At 39.6% G+C, this 16,671-nt stretch overlaps 1 protein-coding gene and 1 long non-coding RNA gene across 4 annotated transcripts in view; one reads left to right on the top strand and one right to left on the bottom strand.

Moving 5' to 3' along the window:
* The window catches only part of LOC310728059, a 45,589-nt gene that overhangs the window by 22,659 nt on the left and 6,259 nt on the right, over positions 1–16,671 (top strand). The window lies entirely within an intron of this gene.
* The window catches only part of LOC310728034 (uncharacterized protein), a 34,293-nt gene continuing 18,973 nt past the window's right edge, over positions 1,352–16,671 (bottom strand). Inside the window, exons 2-3 of one of the 3 annotated variants that reach the window (XM_083545070.1) lie at positions 4,100–4,197; positions 1,352–3,321 (exon numbers count right to left, since the gene is read on the bottom strand). In XM_083545070.1, coding sequence (XP_083401196.1) covers positions 1,978–3,321; positions 4,100–4,171 — 1,416 coding nt within the window. In that variant the 5' untranslated portion in view covers positions 4,172–4,197 and the 3' untranslated portion in view covers positions 1,352–1,977. Of the gene's footprint in view, positions 3,322–4,099; positions 4,198–8,552; positions 9,833–13,796; positions 13,904–16,671 lie in introns of those variants that run through there. The other 2 variants (XM_083545073.1, XM_083545074.1) reach the window with 2 other exon arrangements.

Genomic DNA, 16,671 nt, shown 5'->3' with positions numbered 1-16,671 from the left:
TGCCTTTTTCTTTGCTTTAGCCACATCCCTTTTCTCTGTTGATCCCAATTCTGTTTTTCCAGCCTCTTTCTCCTTATGATTTCCTGCACTTCCTCATTCAACCACCATGTCTTTTTGTCCTCTTTCTTTTTCCAGATGTCACCTTCCTAGCTGTCTTCAATATCACTTTTGCAGTAGTTTCCCAATCATCCAGCACCTCTTCACTACCACCGAGCTCCTGTCTGAGTCTTTTTTTTCTGAGTCTCACACTACAGTCTTCCTCCTTCAGTTTCCACCATCTTATTCTTCTTTCAGTCTTCACTCACCTCCTCTTTTTTCACCTCCAAAACCATCCTACAAACCTCCATTCAGGCTGTCTAGCTGCACTGTCCCTCACCAACACCTTACAGTCTCTAATCTCCCTAAAATTGCATTTCCAACATAGAACATAGTCCACCTGTGTGCACCTTCCTCCACTCTTACACGTCACCCTATGATCCTCCTTCTTCTCAAGATACGTGTTCACCACTGCCATTTCCATCATTTTAGCAAAATCTACCACCATCTGCACTTCCACATTCCTCTCCTTAAAGCCATACCTACCCATCACCTCATCACCCCTGTTCCCTTCACCTACATGCCCATTAAAGTCTGCTCCAATCACCAATCTTTCATTCCTAGCTACATCTTCTACCACTTCATCTCACTCCAGAATTTTTCCTGCTCCTCCTTCTCACAACCCATGAAGCATAACACTGATGACATTTATCATCAAGACTTCAACTTCCAGCTTCACGTTCATCACTATCAGAAACTCTCTTCACCTCCACTACACTCTTACTGTACTCTTCCTTCAGAATCCCCCCTACACCATTTCCCTTTCCATCCACACCATGATAGAACAGTTTAAACACCTCCAATGTTCCTGCTCTTACTCCCTTTCCACTTGGTCTCCTGAACACACAACATATCTACCTTTCTCCTCTCCATCATATCAGCTCCCTCTCTCCCTTAACCAGTCATAGTACTAACATTTAAAGTACCAACCCGGACATCCTTTCCTTCTCCTCCTTCAGCCCTTCCCTTCATCTTTACCCACAATTAAATTTCTCTACTTCAATAACACTGAACGCTTTAAAGAGAGAACTAGCAGCTAACTAGCAGCTCAGCCTGCAGATTAAATCTACTGATAACAATAAGCTGAGATGTAGAGAAACTTAAAATTAATACGTTAGAATAAGAATACATCTTAAAGTTTACGTTTTCATGTCCAAAAAATGTATTACCAAAAAAAGTCATTGAGATCATTAGATTGATTGTTGTTATACCACAGGTCACATGATAATGCTTTAATTCAAACATCATACACACATTTTTACACAACCATATCATTTAATGTCTAGTCGTTATGAAGTAAATCCTCCCACCATTACAGATACGCAAAAAAGCTGCTTAAGTAATTACATTTACTTTATCTTCCACCACTGTAACATTTTAATCATAATTTTCATCTTAGATTAAATTGAGTCTATTAATTGTCACACTTTAATCGCTGAACTGTTGGTATACTGATTTAAAAACACCATAAAATCTCTAAGACTTACATTTTATTTTACGTTTTAAAGATTCATACATAAACAACAAAAATCCATTACCTGATCTTACTGTGTAACTGTGTGATCCTGCTCAGGGTTACAGTAAATAAAAAAACTAGATCAGGACCATGGACTGGAAGTCGTTTCATCAGATAATATTCAGAAAGCACATATGGGTGAGATGCTCAGGTAGCCCCATACATGTTGCCATTAAGTGTAGCAGTAGTGTAGCTAAGAATTGACCAACAATGTTCTGATGGCTTGGAAAGGTGTCCAGTTTGTTAGAGCTAATCATTAACATTACATTTAAAGTTCCCCAATATTTACAGTACAGTTTCCCTTTACATCCCTTCAAATAAGAAATTTAAGGAGATTATTTGTTTTACAAATTAACATCAGGAGTTTACGGTTGTATGTTAGAACACTTGTGTTTCCTTAATGAGCTTTGATAAACATAGCTCCGTCCACACTGTCCACAGAGGTACAGCTTCTGTCCTGTATGACTCTGCTGGTGGCTGAGGAGGGCGCTCTGAGCACTAAAACTCTTCCCACACTGTTCACAGTGATACGGCTTCTCTCCTGTGTGGATACGCTGGTGTTCTTGAAGAAGCTTCTTCAGCCGAAAACTTCTCCCACAATGTACACAATCATATGGTTTCTCCCCTGTGTGAATACCCTGGTGGGCTTTGAGAGTACTGTGATGATTAAAACTCTTTCCACACTGTTCACAGCAATACGGCTTTTCTCCTGTGTGGATACGCTGGTGTATTTTGAGATGACTTTGATATTTAAAACTCTTCCCACACTGTTCACAGTAATGCGGCTTCTCTCCTGTGTGGATACGCTGGTGTACTTTGAGATGACTCTGATATTTAAAACTCTTTCCACACTGTTCACAGTGATGCGGCTTCTCTCCTGTGTGGATACGCTGGTGTACTTTGAGATGACTCGGAATATTAAAACTCTTTCCACACTGTTTACAGTGATACCGCATCTCTCCTGTGTGGATACGCTGGTGTACTTTGAGATTGCTCTTACAATTAAAACTCTTTCCACACTGTTCACAGTAATACAGCTTCTCTCCGGTGTGGAAATGCTGGTGCCTTTTGAAACTACTCTGATGAGTAAAACTCTTCTCACACTGTTCACAGTAATACAACTTTTCTCCTGTGTGGATACGCTGGTGCCTTTTGAAACTACTCTGACGATTGAAACTCTTCTCACACTGTTCACAGTGATACAGTTTTTCTCCTGTGTGGATACGTTGGTGTAATTCAAAACTACTCTGTTGAGTAAAACTCTTCCCACACTGTTCACAGTAATATGGCTTTTCTTCTGTGTGGATACGCTGGTGTGATGTGAGATCACTTTGTTGAGTAAAACTCTTCTCACACTGTTCACAGTGATACGGCTTCTCTCCTGTGTGGACATGTTGGTGTCTAAGGAGATTACTCTGAGAAGTAAAACTCTTTCCACACTGTTCACAGTGATGAGGCTTTTCTCCTGTGTGGACACGCTGGTGCCTTTTGAAACTACTATGACGATTAAAACTCTTCCCACACTGTTCGCAGTGATACGGCTTCTCTCCTGTGTGGATACGCTGGTGTGTTTTTAAACTACTCTGATGAGTAAAACTTTTCTCACACTGTTTACAGTGATACAGCCTCTCTCGTGTGTGGATACGTTGGTGTCTTTTCAGAACAGCAATTTCAGTAAAACTCTTCCCACAATCTGAGCAGTGGTGCATCTGGAAAACAAAATAAAATGATTAAATATACTGTAATAATTTTAGATTTGGTCTTGCATGTTATCAGAAATGTCTGCTATAGTAATCTGATATGGTTTGAAACAAGTTAAATGAGAGGTATTTTGAGGTGTTTTAGAAAAGTTTTAACTATTTAATACTTGTATAAAATCTTCCAAAATCCCTGATATTTATGTCTTCAAGATAGAGGACTTCACTCACAACCAGACCAAGCAGCATTATATCATCTTATTTTCAACTTCAGGAGACCGAAATTTGGAAAGAAGAAACTTCTGGGTTTACTGTATTATTATTTACTGTATCATTTAAAGTTGATAATGCTCAAAAAGATAAGTTTAAGTATAAATGACTCAGGTAATAACTCGGACTATAGTTATACATGTTTGGGTATTCATACAGACTGCATTCAAATTGATGGTTGGCAGTTCAGACTATTGTTATTGAGGTTTTGCTATTCATACAGACTGCATTCATACTACATGCATACTGATGACCGGCCATTTAAATAGACAAGAGTGTGCCCAACAATACACACAAACTTTTCAAGCATTTCTCATATAAACAAATTAACAAATCATATAAAATTGAAAATTGATGTATTGTAATGCACAGATGTAAAATAAGCTTGGATTTTCCATCTAAATGCAGATCACCAGGATGCCGTCATCACTCCACGCAAGAATATAAATCACGGGTCTGTTTAGGGGGAAAAATGCAAAACCTAAAATTGCTTGTAATTTTTTATTTAATTGCTTGTAACCTTTGATCCTCCAGCAGCAGAAGGATTGTGTGGAGGTTCTCCTAAAGATCTCCGTCTGGACTCTGATTTCATGATCAGAGGTGTAAAGAATCAGGACACTGGAAGAAAAATGCAGAGGTTCATGACTCCAGAATGTCCACTAGCTGTTCCCCGAGCAGCTCAGCTGCTACATTTCACTGTATCTCACCTTTGGGTAAAAATCCGCGACAAAAACAGGGTTGAAGCTCGCGCGCGATAGATTTATAACGGCGAAAGGAACGTCGATGTGCACGCGCGGAAAGTGGAGAAAAACTCACGCGCCCAACATTAACTTCAGACCGGAGCGCGTGAAAGAAGTCTATAGGTGCAAACAGGAGTTATTCACAACGCAGTGGGCGGGGCCAACGGTTTCGATTTCAAAATCCTCGAACATCATTGGCTCAGACATTTTCAGGAAGTGAGATCTGATTGGTTGTCTGCCACTGTGCCTGATCTTTAGTGGTTGAGCTTCATGAGAAACATGACTTCATCATCTATCACTCTTCACTCTCTTCTATCATCATTCTCCATTTTTATTTGTTCATAAATTTCGGTTTACAATTAAACGGAGATTCACACAAATTAATTAAATTCACAAATCAATGAAAAGGAGAATTTAAACAGGATTGAGTATTTATTGGATTATGACTGGGGACCAGGTGGACATTATCTGGGCTGATGTATGGCTTCTACATGAGTCCTGGGTGATCTAACTTTACTTAGTTTCTTCATCTGAATGAAATGTTCTAATGATCAAAGCAGCGTCAGGTTCAGGTATTAGATGTAATAATCCAGAGAAACGTGAACAGATAAACATAAAGCAAGTGAACGTCTCTTTTCCAGTCAGAACTCATGGTGTCTCTCACAGCTCCATCTGAGTGGAGGAGCAGCTCACAGCTGGAGAGCAAATTAACACTATAGTGTACATTACTGAGGCTAGAAGTCCAACTTTCCTTCATCTTTACCCACAATTACATTTCTCTACTTCAATAACACAAAGTTTTAAACAGAGACCTAGCAGCTAACTAGCAGGCAAGCCTTCAGATTAATTTTACTGTTAATATTCTTCTTCAGTTTAATGCAGATAAAAGACAAGTATATATACACACTGGGAAAAACCTGACCTAAAGCTGTTTCCTGTTTGGGTAAAAAAAACTAATAGCTGGAGATATGTGAGCCCAGATAAAGACTTCCTCTATACCTTACAAACTCACATCGTAACGACAATTAACACTGAATAGACTACATAGGAATGTGTTTAGAGAACCAGTGTCAGAACCATCTTAACTCTAACATCTACTGATAACAATAAGCCGAAATGTAGATAAACGTTTAGCTTCTCTGAATAAAAAATTTATGTTAGAATAAGAATACAGCTCAAACTTTACGTTTTCATGTGTAAATGTAGCTTTCTAGCTGACGTGTTACTGAACAGATTAGCTTAGCACAGCTATCTGAAGCTCAGTGGTCAGTTACACAAGATGTCGCTGTTTTACATCAGGGACACGGGTGTGCGCTGCTTCTGCCGGTACAACCTTTTATAAACAAAGTCATTGAGATCATTAGATTGATTGTTGTTATACCACAGGTCACATGATAATGCTTTAATTCAAACATCATACACACATTCTTACACAACCATATCATTTAATGTCTAGTCGTTATGAAGTAAATCCTCCCACCATTACAGATACGCGAAAAAGCTGCTTAAGTACAGTAACAAATTACATTTACTTTATCATTCACCACTGTAACATTGAAATCATCATTTTCATCTTAGATAAAATTGATTCTATTAATTAAAACTTTAATTATTAAACTGTGGGTATACTGATATATAAAGAGCTCGACTGGGCCACAGACATGGGCAAACTACATGGGCAAACTACGGCCCGCGGGGCACACACGGCCCGTAGAGTTTATTAATCCGGCCCGCAGAACGTGACCAAATTCTATTAAAATAGGTACGGGTAAACATTGTTCAATTTACCTTTCCCCTGTAATGCCAACGTTTCCCCTAAAGATGTCGCACTTCAGCTCCATTAACGTTCTTCTCTTAAGAGAGCTTAATCTGATACTCTTTAAAAACTGCGACAGTTTCTGACAAACACCTCGGATCTATCCTGAGAATTGCCACAACGAAACTTACTCCAGACTTTGATGAACTGGCAAAATAAGGAGTTCAACAACACTTATATATATATATATATATATATATATATATATATATATATATATATATATATATATCTCCTGACCCGGCCCCTCTGTCAAATTTTAGAACCCATTGTGGCCCGTGAGTCAAAAAGTTTGCCCATCCCTGACCTAGAATCAACGTTCTGTTACACCCTTTTTTGTTGAAGTTTGATACACACTTCTAAAATAACAAATTTGCTCAATTTACCTTTAATTGTATGTTATTATTAATAATTAATGATATTTATCTATATCAGGGGTCAAACTCAATTGCACATGGGACAAAACTCAAAGTACATCAGATTTCTTTGCTACTATGCCATTTTATAAATAATAATCTTAAACTTTAAATAACCTAAAATACTTATAAAAATAAATTCTCCATAAAAATCATCTTCTTCTTTCGGCTGCTCCGATTAGGGGTCGCCACAGCGGATCATCCGTCTCTATACCACCCTGTCCTCTACATCTGCCTCCATAAAAATATCTCCTGTTAAACACCAGACGTCTCACAGCTTCATCATGCAGCTCTTCAGAAACTCTTTCTCAGTAAATAAGCGACTGATGAGACTCTGATTTCTCCTCTGTTTTCACACCAGCTTCACTTTGGGATTTTGCTCTGGTGAAAAACATCTGCTAAAATGTCAGATTCTTCTTTAACTCTTTTACTTACTGTATCTTCTGCTCTGCATTAGAAAAGGCTCGCGGGCGACTCATGTGGTACCCACGGGCACCACGTTGGTGACCCCTGCTCTAGATGATGGAGCCCCCCTTAAGATCAAAATTATCTGGAGTCAAACAAAATTGACAGTATTTCAAATAGCATGGAAGGAAAATATTTTCTAGAATCCTGAGTTTTAGAAAATCTCTTAGTGCTGCTGATCAGCATAATTCTCCTCCCTCATAGGACAATAGCAAGCAGAATCCTACATTTTTATTCAGCACAGTAGCAAAATTAACAGGGAATAAAAGCACTGCACTCACATGCACACAATCATTAGGTAGTAATGATTTCATGAATCTTTTAATAATATAAGTTGAAAAAAATCAGCCAAGAAATCCAGACGATTAATATAAATCCAAATTATTTTACAAATAACCCTGTAGACAGTGTAATTATAACAGACAATCAATTACAGGTAGTCGTCGACTTACGACCACGATTGGGACCGACAGATGGGTCGTAACACGATTTGGTCATAAGTAGAGAAGGCTATATGTACAGCACTGTGAAATTATGATGGAAATTATGCACGCCGCGGCCAGCGATTGGGGTCGAGAAGTCGAACGGTCCTAAGTTGACGACTACCTTTATAAAGTTTTACTCCAATTTAAGAGAACCACTTCATTTCATTTATTTCCTCATCAAAATCATCAACCTGCATTGTCGATCCCTCGCCTACAAGTTTCCTCAAACAGATCATTCCAAAGGAACCTGTTTTAAAATAATAAATTCTTCCATTAGCACTAGTTTTGTACCCAAATCCTTCAAACTGCAGTTATCAACCCCCTAATTAAGAAACCTGACCTTCACCCTGTCAGCTGTCCAACTACAGACCAATATCAAACCTCCCCTTTATCTCCAAAATTCTAGAAAAGGTTGTAGCACAGCAGTTCTGCTCACATCTACTAAGGAAGAACATTTATGAAATGTATCAGTCAGGATTTCAGCCTCATCATAGTACAGAGACGGCGCTAGTTAAGGTGCTAAATGACAGTTATTGACCTCTGATCAAGGTTTTGTCTCTTTGCTTGTTTTTCTCGACCTCAATGCAGCTTTTGTCACCGTTGATCATAATCTTCTGCTTGCTGGACTGAAGAACGTTGTTGGAATAAAGAGAACAGCTCTCTCCTCGCTTTGGTCTTATTTGACTGAGTTTGTTGATGTAAATAGTAAGTTCTCCACACTCTCTGAGGTAAATTGTGGTGTTCCGCAAAGATCTGTCTTAGGCCCACTGCTTTTCTCTTTATATCTGCTGCCTCTGGGTGAAATTATACACAAACATGGTATTCGCTTCCATTGCTATGCTGATGATACACAGCTGTATATTTCAGCAAAGCCTGATGAGAGAGATCAGCTTAACAATGCTGAGGAGTGTGTAAAGAACATTAGACAGTGGATGCTTCTGATCATCACTGCACCTCAAAATTGTATATATGCAATAAATGGACATTCGGTGCCATTTATTAGGTTCCCTCTTGAGTTTTTCCTTGCCACAGTCACCACAACTTACACTTATAAAGATCATAATCCTTTTTTTTTATCACCACATTATCTGTGTAAAGCTGCTTTGAGACAATGTTAATTTTTGTTATACTTGTTGCCATAAAGTGTAGAAGCTGAAGATGGACCAACAATGTTCTGATGACTTGGAAATGTGTCCATTTTGTTAGAGCTAATCATTTACATTACAATTTAAAGTTCCCCAATATTTACAGTACAATTTCCCTTTACATCCCTTTAAATAAGAAATTTAAGAAGATGATTTGTTTTACAAATTAACATCGAGCCGATTGATGTATGTTAGGGCACTTGTGTTTCCTTAATGAGCTTTGATAAACATAGCTCCGTCCACACTGTCCACAGAGGTACAGCTTCTGTCCTGTATGACCCTGCTGGTGGCTGAGGAGGGCACTCCGAGTACTAAAACTCTTCCCACACTGTTCACAGTGATACGGCTTCTCTCCTGTGTGGATACGCTGGTGTTCTTGAAGAAGCGTCTTTAGCCGAAAACTTCTCCCACATTGTACACAATCATATGGTTTCTCTCCTGTGTGAATACCCTGATGCACTTTGAGAGTACTGTGATGATTAAAACTCTTCCCACACTGTTCACAGTAATACGGCTTCTCTCCTGTGTGGATCCGCTGGTGTACTTTGAGATCACTCTGATGATTAAAACTCTTTCCACACTGTTCACAGTGATACGACTTCTCTCCTGTGTGGATACGCCGGTGTGATTTGAAACTACTATGACGATTAAAACTCTTCCCACACTGTTCACAGTAATATGGCTTCTCTCCTGAGTGTAAACGCTGGTGTACTTTGAGATTACTCTGACAATTAAAACTCTTTTCACACTGTTCACAGTGATAAGGCTTCTCTCCTGTGTGAATATGCTGGTGCCTTTTAAAACTACTCTGACGATTAAAACTCTTCCCACACTGTTCGCAGTGATACGGCTTCTCTCCTGTGTGGACACGCTGGTGTAATCTAAAATTACTCTGATGAGTAAAACTCTTTCCACACTGTTCACAGTGATAAGGCTTCTCTCCTGTGTGGATACGCTGGTGTTTTTCGAAACTACTCTGACGATTAAAACTCCTTCCACACTGTTCGCAGTGATACGGCTTCTCTCCTGTGTGGATATGCTGGTGTCTTTTGAGATTACCCTGACAATTAAAACTCTTTTCACACTGTTCACAGTGATAAGGCTTCTCTCCTGTGTGGATACGTTGGTGTCTTTTCAGAACAGCAATTTTAGTAAAACTCTTCCCACAATCTGAGCAGTGGTGCATCTGGAAAACAAAATAAAATAATTTAATATACTGTAATAATTTTAGATTTGGTTTTGCATGTTAGCAGAAATGTCTGCTATAGTAATCTGATATGGTTTAAAACAAGTTAAATGAGAGGTATTTGGAGGTGTTTTAGAAAACTTTTAACTATTTAATACTTGTATAAAATGTTCCAAAATCCCTGATATTTACGTCTTCACGGTGGAGGAGTTTTCCCAGTACCAGACCAAGCAGCATTATATCATTTTATTTTTAATTCCAGCAAACAGAGAAAAAGACTGTGGAACCTGTTGTGCTTCTGTTATAACATCAGAGCTTAACAGGATTCAGGCCACAATCACAAATCTACTTGAAACTATGTTCAAGCAAAATACATGTCTGATTCAGAACATGTGTAAATAGTACAGTGAGGAAAATAAGTATTTGAACACCCTGCTATTTTGCAAGTTCTCCCACTTAGAAATCATGGAGGGGTCTGAAATTGTCATTGTAGGTGCATGTCCACTGTGAGAGACATAATCTAAAAAAAATAAAAATAATCCAGAAATCACAATATATGATTTTTAAACTATTTATTTGTATGATACAGCTGCAAATAAGTGTTTGAACACCTGTCTATCAGGTAGAATTCTGACCCTCAAAGACCTGTTAGTCTGCCTTTAAAATGTCCATCTCCACTACATTTATTATCCTAAATTAGATGCACCTGTTTGAGGTCGTTAGCTGCATAAAAGACACCTGTCCACCCCATACAATCAGTAAGAATCCAACTACTAACATGGCCAAGACAAAAGAGCTGTCCAAAGACACTAAAGACAAAATTGTACACCTCCACAAGGCTGGAAAGGGCTACGGGGAAATTGCCAAGCAGCTTGGTGAAAAAATGTCCACTGTTGGAGCAATCATTAGAAAATGGAAGAAGCTAAACATGACTGTCAATCTCCCTTGGACTGGGGCTCCATGCAAGATCTCACCTCGTGGGGTCTCAATAATCCTAAGGAAGGTGAGAAATCAGCCCAGAACAACACGGAAGAAACTGGTCAATGACCTAAAAAAAAGCTGGGACCACCGTTTCCAAGGTTACTGTTGGTAATACACTAAAACGTCATGGTTTGAAATCATGCATGGCATGGAAGGTTACCCTGCTTAAACCAGCACATGTCCAGGCACGTCTTAAGTTTGCCAATGACCATTTGGATGATCCAGAGGAGTCATGGGAGAAAGTCATGTGGTCAGATGAGACCAAAATAAAACTTTTGGGTCAGAATTCCACTAAACGCGTTTGGAGGAAGAAGAATGATGAGTACCATCCTAAGAACACCATCCCTACTGTGAAGCATGGGGGTGGTAGCATCATGCTTTGGGGGTGTTTTTCTGGACATGGGACAGGGCGACTGCACTGCATTAAGGGGAGAATGACCGGGGCCATGTATTGCGAGATTTTGGGGAACAACCTCCTTCCCTCAGTTAGAGCATTGAAGATGGGTCGAGGGCCGTGGGTCTTCCAACATGACAATGACCCGAAGCACACAGCCAGGATAACCAAGGAGTGGCTCTGTGAGAAGCATATCAAGGTTCTGGCATGGCCTAGCCAGTCTCCAGACCTAAACCCAATAGAGAATCTTTTGAGGGAGCTTAAACTCTGTGTTTCTCAGCGACAGGCCAGAAACCTGACTGATCTAGAGAAGATCTGTGTGGAGGAGTGGGCCAAAATCCCTCCTGCAGTGTGTGCAAACCTGCTGAAAAACTACAGGAAACGTTTGACCTCTGTAATTGCAAACAAACGCTACTGTACCAAATATTAGCATTGACTTTTTCAGGTGTTTATTGAATTGAATTGAACTTTCTCAGGTGTTCAAACACTTATTTGCAGCTGTATTATACAAACTAATAGTTAAAAAATCATACATTGTGATTTCTGGATTTTTTTTTTAGATTATGTCTCTCACGGTGGACATGCACCTACGATGACAATTTCAGACCCCTCCATGATTTCTAAGTGGGAGAACTTGCAAAATAGCAGGGTGTTCAAATACTTATTTTCCTCACTGTAGCTCTCATTACACAAAGCTCAAAATATGGACTGGTGCAAACAATCAGTACCTACTGAGCTGATCTGCATGCTGTAATCCAAATGATGTGTGAAAATCCCTTTGGTTGGAACAACAATACATTGATGATGTCTGCAGGTAATTATCTGTGGCTGTCAAAAGCAGCAACCTACTTCCTCCTAATGGCATGTGCCTCCACTTTCAGACTCTCAGCTGAAAATCACCTACCTAAATGTAAATGTGAACAGTTCCTGACCAAAGTGTTCTACATACACAATTTAGATACATTTGGAAAGAAGATACTCTGGGTTTACTGCATTATTATTTACTGTATCATTTAAAGTAGACAATGCTCAAAAAGATAAGTTGAAGTATAAATGACTCAGGTGACAACTCAGACTATTGTTATATTGTTTGGGTATTCATACAGACTGCATTCATATTGATAACCGGCCATTTAAATAGACAAGAGTGTGCCCAACAATACACACAAAACACACACTTTTCAAGCATTTCTCATATAAACAAATCATATAAAACTGTAAAGCGAGATGTATTGTAACGCACAGCTGTAAAATAGGTTTTCCATCCAAATGCAGATCACCAGGTCGCCGTCATCACTCCACGCAAGAAGATTTTTCTCATCACTGCTTTGTGCGATCTCTGAATAAAACAACCTTTTTGACTGTGCGTTTTTTATTTAAAATTTTCTTTATTGCAAAAAATAAACCCAGCGGAAACTGGAACTCCACTTTTTCATGTGCTGCAGAATAAAGTAATGGATATTGCATTCTGCTGTGCACGAATCCAAGCCACATTGGCAGTTGTGAAATGCCAGTTACAAGAGTCTGACAGTTTCTAAAATCGATTCAATCTAAAATGAAACAAACAATACCACCATACCATCTACAACAGTGTCCACCGAGAGGCTGATGCCCCGGGACCCCTTTACCTAGGGAGACACCTACTTAGCTAGTGATGTAAAAATAAAGTAAGATAGTCAAAAACGATGCCTTGGGTGACCACAGGAGGAAGAGAATTCAGATGTTCAGAAGCCAGCGATTATAAATAGTAAAAATTTTAACAGCTTTGCTAGTGCTAACGTTAATTCACCTGTTTCTTGATCACCAGCAGTGCTTCATTCTCCAACACATGCTACACACCAGTGTATAGGTACATATGTTGTCTCCTGTTATAATCAAGATTGCTTGTCATTTTTTTTTAATTAAATTACATTTTATTATAACCGACATTTGAACAGTTTACATTTTTAAATGTTTTAAATAAAATGCCTGCTTGGTTCTATAATAAATCAAATAATATTTTAGAAGAATAAATAATAATGTAAACACTTAATATTTTTTTATTAGTTAGATTCCATTTGGGTAATACAGATGTGTGTGATTTATAAGTCAAGTCAGCTTTATCATAATTTCAACCATATACAGTGCAGTACACAGTAACCAACTTTTCCTCAGGACCAAGATGCTACAGCAAACATCATCAATTATCAACACAAAAGTACATATAACTCTAAACTAACAACACAAAGTGCACATGTGCAACATTTAGTAAAAAAAAAGGGGGGGGGGGATTAAAACAGAGACCACAGGCGACACTAATACAAATGTATAACTTTTCTAAAGATCTGTGATCTACTTAACTGTTCTATTTGTTTCTGCATACTAATAAATGGGTTGAAAGTGCGAGGCAGGGACTAAACACGCTTACGGTGCGCCACTTAATCCGTTCCCGAGGGAACTCACATTATAACATATATTATAATGTTCTGCAGGTAAAAACGACTGCATTCATTACACGTGTGTACCGAACCGAAAGCCCAGTACCGAAAAAGTACGGTACGAATACGTGTATCGTTACACCCCTACATGTGAGGCATGAATAGAGTGTACCTTTGATCCTCCAGCAGCAGCAGCAGGAGGAGGAGTGTGTGGAGGTTCTCCTAAAGATCTCCGTCTGGACCCTGATTTCATGATCAGAGGTATAAAGAATCAGGACACTGGAAGAAAAATGCAGAGGTTCATGACTCCAGAATGTCCACTAGCTGTTCCCCGAGCAGCTCAGCTGCTACATTTTACTGTATCTCACCTTTGGGTAAAAATGCGGGACAAAAACGGGGTTGAAGCTCGCGCGCGATAGATTTATAACGGCGAAAGGAACGTCGATGTTTACGCGCGGAAATCGGAGAAAAACTCACGCGCCCAACATTAACTTCAGACCAGAGCGCGTGAAAGAAGTCTATAGGTACAAACACGGATCAATTGACACAGCAGTGGGCGGGGTCAACGGGCTCGAGTTCTAAATCCGCAAATATCATTGGCTCAGACATTTTCATGAAATGAAATCTGATTGGTTGTCTGCCACTGTGCCTGATCTTTAGTGGTTGAGCTTCATTATTGACATGACTTCATCATCTATCACTCTTCATTCCCTTCCATCATCATTCTCCATTTTTATTTGTTCATAGATTTCGGTTTACAAATAAACGAAGATCCACACAAATTTATATATATAATATTGTTATACAAACACATTCAAACATAAACTTTCTTCCCGCTTCTCCTGTTAGGGGGCGCCACAGCGGATCCTCCGCATGTTTGATTTGGCACATGTTTTTACGCTGGATGCCCTTCCTAACGCAATCCTCCCCAATTTATCCAGGACCGGCACTGAAAGTGGCTGGGGTGGATTCCCTGACCGGGGATCGAACCCGGGCCGCAGCGGTGAAAGCGCCGCATCCTAACCACTAGACCACCAGAGAACCTACATTCAAACATATTTATACTGATATTGTTATATGAATTAGGCACACCCTCAATCAGAGACACACACTGACATTCATTTCATTCATTCATTTTCTCCCGCTTATCCGTAATTCGGGTCGCGGGGGCAGCCCCCGCCTTCGACTGCTGCCCAATCCTCACAGCACCGTCCCTTACGGTCCCTCCTGCAGGTGGTGAGCCCACGGGAAGACACACTGACATTATTATACACAATATATAAACATTGACAATTATTTTTACAATTATTATCGGTTCATTTTCTAAAGCATCAGGGTTAAAAAAAGATTTATCATCACTGGACTAATCACTGAGGTAACAAAAAAGTATACAACTGAGGTAACATGTACATTGGAGTGTACTTTTTTGTAACCTGAAAAATAATTTTGATCGTCAATGTACAGAGTTCCTCTGAGAGCAACAGTATAGTTTCATGCCGAGGAGGAGCACCACAGAAGCATTTTTTGCTTTGAGAATGTTGGTGGAGAAGTATAGAGAATAGAGTCAGAAGGAGTTGCATTGTGTGTTTGTGGATTTAGAGAAAGTGTACGACAGGGTGGAGAGAGGAGTTGTGGTATTGTATGTGGAAATCAGGTGTGTCAGAGAAGTATGTGAGGGTGGTGCAGGACATGTATGAGGACAGTGTGACAGCAGTGAAGTGTGCAGTAGGAATGACAGACTTGTTAAATGTGAAGGTTGGACTGCATCAAGGATCGATTCGAAACCCTTTCCTGTTTGCAGTGTTGATGGACAGGTTGACGGATGAGATCAGACAGGAGTCTCCGTGGACTATGATATTTGTGGATGATATTGTGATTTGTGGTGAGAGTAGGGAGCAGGTGGAGAAGAGCCTGGAGAGGTGGAGGTATGCGCTGGAGAGAAGGGGAATGAAAGTCAGTAGGGGAAAAAAAAGAGTACATGTGTGTATATGAGAGGGAGGGCAGTGGAGGAGTGTAGTTGCAGGGAGAAGATGTAGAGAAAGTGGAGGAGTTCAGGTACCTTGGGTCAACAGTGCAAAGTAATGGAGAGTGTGATAGAGAATTGAAGAAAAGAGTGCAGGCAGGTTGGAGTGGGTGAAGAAGTGTGACAGGAGTGATTTGTGATAAATGGGTGTCTGCAATAGGGAAAGGGAAAGTTTATAGGACTGGGGTGAGACCTGCGATGTATGGATTAGAGACATGGCATTAGGTAAAAGACAGGAGGTGGAGCTGAAAGTAGCAGAGCTGAAGATCTTGAGATGTTCGTTGGGAGTGACGAGGATGAACACAATTAGAAACTAGTTTATTAGAGGGACAGCGCATGTAGGAAGTTTTGGTTTGAAGGTGAGGGAGGCGAGATTGAGATGGTTTGGACATGTGTAGAGGAGGGACATGGGTTATATCAGTAGGAGAATGCTGAGGATGGAGCCACCAGGATGGAGGAAAAGAGGAGGTTTATGGATGTGGTGAGGGTAGACATGCAGGTAGTTTGTTTGAAATAGGCCGATGTAGAGGACAGTGGGGTATGGAGACGAATGATCCTCTGTAGCGACCCCTATTGGGAGAAGACGAAAGAAAAGGTTGGGTATATTTCTGGAGTAACAAAAGAATAAACTTATAAGGGAATCAAAACAAAAGATACACTGTAGTATAAATTTTTGTTACCTTAGAATTGCTTTAGAAATTTTTTTGATCAGCACTGGACTGATTTCTGATGTGACAAAAAAATTTACACTTTTGATGGGACAAGTATACACTGCAGTTTACTTTGTTACGTCAGAAATCAGACTGATTTCTGAGGTAACAAAAAAGTATACTACAGTCTATCTTTTATTTTGATTCCCTTATAAGTGTATTCTTTTGTTACCCCAGAAATATGTCCAGCCTTCTTTTTTCGGCTTCTGCTGTGTATTTTTGTTGCCTTATAAATCATCACTTTTTGTTTTATTCCCTCAAGAACATTTTCGTACTAATTTCTGAGGTAACAAATACAAGGAAATATTTGAATA

The sequence above is a fragment of the Silurus aristotelis genome (genome assembly GCF_946808225.1).
Source record: "Silurus aristotelis genome assembly, chromosome: 6".
Lineage (NCBI taxonomy): Eukaryota > Metazoa > Chordata > Actinopteri > Siluriformes > Siluridae > Silurus > Silurus aristotelis.
This window is presented reverse-complemented; position numbering and strand designations above follow the sequence as displayed.